The 5,889-nt window shown below is 44.3% G+C and overlaps 1 protein-coding gene across 1 annotated transcript; it reads right to left on the bottom strand.

The window, feature by feature from the left end:
• Nucleotides 1–1,660: 1,660 nt before the first annotated feature.
• On the bottom strand, nt 1,661–2,985 carry LOC109778583 (putative xyloglucan endotransglucosylase/hydrolase protein 1). The gene is made up of 4 exons (XM_020337153.2): nt 2,805–2,985; nt 2,542–2,642; nt 2,259–2,458; nt 1,661–2,172 (listed from the first exon to the last, which is right to left on the bottom strand). Exons 1-4 carry the CDS (start codon nt 2,983–2,985, stop codon nt 1,800–1,802), a joined length of 855 nt encoding a protein of 284 aa, XP_020192742.1. The 3' UTR covers nt 1,661–1,799.
• Nucleotides 2,986–5,889: the final 2,904 nt, after the last annotated feature.

The raw sequence follows: 5,889 nt of genomic DNA on the forward strand, positions 1-5,889 counted from the left end.
TGATGTGGAAGAAAAGGCGAGGGCAAAGGACACACGTGCTCAAGGTATTGAGGGAGGATCTAGTGCCAATCTGGTACAGAAGAAGAACTTCCAGCCCCACGAGTTCAAGAACAAGGGCAAGTTTGATGGTAAAGCAAAGTTTGATGGGAAGAACAAAGTTGTGCAACACACGAACTTCAAGAAGAAGAATGACAAGAAGAAAGGTGTTTGTCATGTGTGTGGGGATCCTGATCCTTGGCCTCCTAGTTGCCCTAATCGCTATGAAAAGCGTCATCCTGGGAAAGGCGGCAAGACCGCTAATGTTGTCATTGGAGACACTGACATGAAGGATGCTGGGTATGGTATATTTCCCACTATTCTTTCAGTATGTCATTCTCCTAATTGGTTGATTGACACGGCTGCTAATGTGCATGTATGCGGTGATATTTCCATGTTTTCGTCTTATCAGACCGCAGGGACTTCAACCGTGTTGATGGGAAACGGTTCAAGTGCTTCTGTTCGTGGTGTTGGCACGGTCGATCTGAAGTTTACTTTGGGGAAGATCGTGCGACTGAAGAACGTGCATTATGTCCCCTCCATCAATAAAAATCTTGTTAGCGGTTCTCTTCTGTGTAGAGATGGCTACAATCTTGTCTTTGAGTCGAATAAATTTGTAATATCCAAGTATGGAACCTTTGTTGGTAAAGGCTATGAGTCAGGAGGCCTGTTTCGTTTATCCTTATCAGACGTTTGCAATAAAGTTGTTAATCATGTTTGCAACAATAGTGAATCAAATGTGTGGCATTCACGTCTTTGTCATGTTAACTTTGGCTGCATGTCGCGACTAGCGAAGTTGAACTTAATCCCTAGTTTCACCACTATCAAGGGATCTAAGTGTCAAGTTTGTGTGCAAGCTAAGCAACCTCGTAAGTCTCACACGACTGCGGAAATGAGAAATCTTGCACCACTAGAGCACATACATTCAGATATATGTGAAATGAATGGTGTTTTGACAAAAGGTGGAAAGAAATATTTTATGACGTTAATTGATGACTCCACTAGATACTGCCGTGTGTATCTTCTAAAATCTAAGGATGAGGCTTTGAACTTTTTCAAGATCTATAAAGCTGAAGTGGAAAACCAACTTGATCGGAAAATCAAGAGGCTTGCGGCGTGCACCACGAGTCGGGACAGTAGGCCTCCGAAACCGCACCTCTTTGAGTCTTGTACGGGAGAAGGGTGATAAGGTTTTTGGGGAGCGCTCAGCGCGACTACTGACTACTTCGTCACGGACGCCCCGGACTCCGACGACTACTTCCCCGACGACGACTTCTTCCCCGACGTTGACAACCTTCTCGACGACATGGCTGGCGAGGACACCGACCCCAAGTCCAGTGCTACTGTTGCTGCTGTCCCGTACGTGTTCTTGCTCTTTCTGTTAGAGGTCCTCTCGCAGTTCTTTGCTCTAGTGTGTGTCCTACATATGTTAGGTTCTACGCCATATATGCAACATGGAAAGTCGGTGGAAGGGTGGGGTCATACGTGGGGAGGACGAACGAAGAAGTGATGAAAATAAAATTTTGACGGGCACAGCGTACGCATGGAAAGCCGGTCGTACGTGGGAGAACGAACAAATAAGCTGAAACTTATATAAAGATTATTATTATAGTTTACATTTAGATTGGGATCACTACCAAATATTTTCCTTTTTCCCACAAAAAGAAAATTTCTTCTTTCTTATGAATTCAGACCTTCTTTTCATAATAACAGAGAGTTGATAGCTTCCTTGTTTATCTAATAATCCTAAACCAGAAAGGTAATTAGTTATTGTTGCACTCCCCTGGTAGATGAAAGTTGGGCCTAGACTTATCGGTACAGTAGTCGTACGTCATGTACTTGCTCTTGGCGTTCTTGTACGCCGCCTCCTGCGCGGGCGTCAGGCTCCGAATCGCGTTCCACGACAGGCTCAGTGAGCCACACGGCGCGCCTCCGGTGGCAGGGCAGCCGTAGACGTCGAAACCCTGTAACACGGCGGTGAACGGCGCACGGTTATAGTCGACCCTGTATTTGCCATTGTCCGTCGCCCAATCAGAGCCGTCCCAGAGGCTCCCCCGGATCTTCATCGGCCTCACCAGGAACTGGCCGGGCGTGAGGTTCTTCAGCACCCGTATGGGCGTGTCGTCGACAAACATACTGCAGTCAAGGTGCACGTGATATTGTATATACATTGATCCGCTAGAGCAGATTGCAGAATGATTATGGATGATGGATGGGCTTACACGAGCTGGTAGGGGTTCCAGAGTATCTTGTACTCATGGAAATCGGCACCCGGGTCAAACCAAAGGTCGAACTTCTGCTCCCTCTCGCCTTTGCCGTTCAGGAAGATGTTGGTCTGGAGAGCCACCGGCTTGCCCTCCACGTTGCCCAAGAACTCGAAATCCATCTCATCGTGGTCACCGTACTCGGGCTCCGACGTGAGCTACAAGAATACATAAAATACATCTGAGTTCTAGTTTTCATCAAACGGAATGAAATGGCTATACAAAATGTCACAACACTCACATAGAAGGCCGTTACAACCCCAGCAGTGTACCCAGCGGGTATCTTGATCCTCATTTGGATCCACCCTGAACCATACGCCACCTTGGAACTAAATCCAGCCCCTGCATCCAACGCAAAGATACAAGTTTTGGCTCAAATCCACTCAAATTGCGTCAACTTTTCAATACATCGCAATTTGGTTCAACTTAATTTAGTATATTAAAACCACATTATTAGCATAATCTCCTGATCATCGATGCGTAGGAGAAAAAGTTGATACGTACCGGAGCTCCTATCCAAGACGAGGCGAACTGATGTCCCCTGATTAACTAGGTGATTAGCATCTGTACCCCCTACCGCCACGAAGTTGTCGTTGAACACCGCCGCAGGCGCTGCCAGGCTAAGCACCAAAGAGAGGAGGGGGAGGAGGAGGAGGAGAAACCATGGCTGCAAACTGGAAGCCATTGTTAGCTGCATTGGCCAACAGATCTATCTACGTTTGTGCTTCCTGCTTAACCAGGTTTCTGAGCTCGTTCCCACAATGCTCCACTCACGCCATGACCCTTATATAAGGGTAGATGTGCCACGTACACTCACGCCATGCATGCATGTTTTTACGCTATTTTGAAAATTGATCGGCTAGAAATGGCAGTAAATAAATAGTTGGCGAAAATGAAAATTACTGGGCATTTAAAATGGTTAATTGCCACACACTAGAAAGTAATAGACGTATCTTATGGAATCATTTTTTGCTAAAAATAGCATATTCTCAAACATTGCATTTTTGGCACGCAATAAATTAGTGATATGTACTGTTTGATAGTTTTACAATTATTTTGCACGCACTTGTAAATTCCCAATAAGATTTATTTGCTATATTTGGCATATTATTATCGTTGATTTATTATGAATTGTTGCCTATAATTTTAATATCTGGACCATCCCTTGCTCTTGTATGAAGTTGGAATTGATTATAAAATGCGAAATATATATCTTCTCTGTTCATCTCAAAACCATAGCGCCTTCTCTATTTTTTACATATATTATCTAAAAATATTGTAATGTTCCATTTTACGTCAATTTTTAAAAATCTAAAAGATGACGTAAGGTTCCATCACAAAACCATAGCGCCTTCTCTATTTTTTCTATTATTATATCATCTAATCTAAAATTTAAAATAGACGTACCCCTAAAAAAAGATGTAAGGTTCCATCTAACGTAATTTTTTCCCAACCATCGATCCTTTGTCCACCCTCCCTTCCTACGGTACATCCACCCTTGGAGCATCTCTAGCAGACCCCATATAATGTCGCGGCCCGCACCAGTTTTTCATCCCTCCTGATTTTATTTCGTAATGGTTTTTATCTGACCGGTCAAATCAGAACAATATTTCATAATTCGGTAAATTCATAGTCGGTAATTAATGTTCTTTTTTTCTTTGGCAATAAATATTTGTTAACACAATAAATTCATGTGAAGGAATCAATCACAATCGATAATTAGTTGGTAACACAGTTTCAAAAAACATTTAGTTGGTAACACAATTCACAAGAAGGAATCAATCACAGTCGGTCATCCTTTCTTTCCTATCTGTATTATAATTGGATCGAGGAACTCCTGATTTTATCCTCAGTAGTCTCGTGGACGACTTACTAGCTATTATTTGATTTTAATAAAGTCGCCATGACGGCTTTCCCCCCAAAAAGAAAAACAACAATGCATACCCCTTCGTTACTACCGAACAGAAAAAAAAAAAGAGACATGTGTACAGGTGCCTCTGTTATGAGCATGAGTGAATGATAGTTGCACTCAGGGACCCGACCATCCACGGAGCAGATGTTTGTAGAGTCCAGTGGAACACATCCATGTTTTCGTTGAAGTTGAGGCCGGCTAGCTGACCTAGCAAGGAGATTGTTCCATTTGAGTAATTTGGGGCCAATCAGCACGGTCCTGAAGTGTGATACCTACCATTGTATGGTTGTAAATTTTCCAAACACCTCTCTAGGCATCTTGCACTGTACATGGCCTTAGCTGTGTGACACCCAGCCATACATTCTCCTATAACTGGGTTTTGGACCTTTTGGTATACAACTATTTACCCCAAATGTACTACCTTTTTTTTTCAAATGACCCTAAATGTACCTGTCGGTGTCAAAACCGGCAGATCTCGGGTAGGGGGTCCCAAGCTATGTGTCATGGATCGATGGGTAACAGGAGACAGGGGACACGATATTTACCCAGGTTCGGGCCCTCTTAATGGAGGTAATACCCTACTTCCTGCTTGATTGATCTTGATGAATATAGAGATTACAAGAGTTAATCTACCTCGAGATCATATGTTGTGGTCTAAACCCTAGGGGTATGATGATTAATGTCATAATGATCTATCGACTAGCCTGGCCTTGGCTTATATAATGCACCAGAGGCCTAGGATAACAAGAGTCCTAGCCGAATACGTTGGTGGAGAGGAGTCCTTGTCTTGATCATCAAGTCTTGTGCAATACTCCTTGTATGCGGCATGGGCTACCCGAAGTGGCCCATGAGTGAACCGCCATGGGGGTCCTCAGCCCGATCCACCTAGTCGGGAGACGATGTGGTGAGTACCCCCTAGTCCAGGACACCGTTAGTACCACCACTGAAGTTCGCGCTTTAGCTTTCACCAAAAACTTAGAAACAGGAGAGTAACGCATCTTGCTCTTCATCCGGGAGAATGTTTTCGAATGTAGGTACTCCAAGCACTTAGCTTTTACCGCATCTCATCTTCGCTGAGCATTTTAGAAAACCACTTGCTTCCAAGACTTATAGGTTGTGTATATCATTGCTATCTAAATCATGCTGAAGGTCCCCTTGGTTCGACAACTAAGACTGACATGAGTCGGCCCGAGCAAGGCTCTGGCTCGCCAGAAGGACATAGCAAAATATGCACAAAAATCTAGGTGATTATGACTTGATATACCAACATGAGACGAACAACCTGGATGCGGCGGGCTCCATCAAGGGCCGAGGAATACGATACCGGGTGTTGTGGCCACGACCAGAGATGTGCGGAGGTAGTGGCGGGGAAAAAATTTAGATGTGGGCAGCGAACCATAGTACTGTGCATTTGGGAGGAGAAGTGTAGAAATCCAAGATAGCCGAGAGAGAGGAAGTGTGAGCGGGACTAAGTTTGGGGTTGCGAGATCGCGCCGCCAAGCAGTGGCACACATGTGTAATTTCTCGCATTGTATTCCACTAAATATTGGGCGAAGGTTGGTGATGTAGGGTGGAAACCCTAGGGCCGATCTTTCACGAAATGGAGGGGATCCTACGAAGAACACGAAGAACACAAGGGAAATCACGAGGGGAAACACTCAAATCAACGAGAACAAT

The sequence above is a fragment of the Aegilops tauschii genome, chromosome 3 (assembly GCF_002575655.3).
Source record: "Aegilops tauschii subsp. strangulata cultivar AL8/78 chromosome 3, Aet v6.0, whole genome shotgun sequence".
NCBI classification, from domain to species: Eukaryota; Viridiplantae; Streptophyta; class Magnoliopsida; order Poales; family Poaceae; genus Aegilops; species Aegilops tauschii.

Bases quoted from the DNA above. Each gene is read 5' to 3' on its own strand.
- LOC109778583 (XM_020337153.2), bottom strand. From the start codon at position 2,985: ATGGCTTCCAGTTTGCAGCCATGGTTTCTCCTCCTCCTCCTCCCCCTC. The intron at 2,643-2,804 runs GTACGTATCAAC...CGTTGGATGCAG, and splicing joins CGTCTTGGATAGGAGCTCCG to GGGCTGGATTTAGTTCCAAG. The intron at 2,173-2,258 runs GTAAGCCCATCC...CCTTGACTGCAG, and splicing joins TGGAACCCCTACCAGCTCGT to TATGTTTGTCGACGACACGC.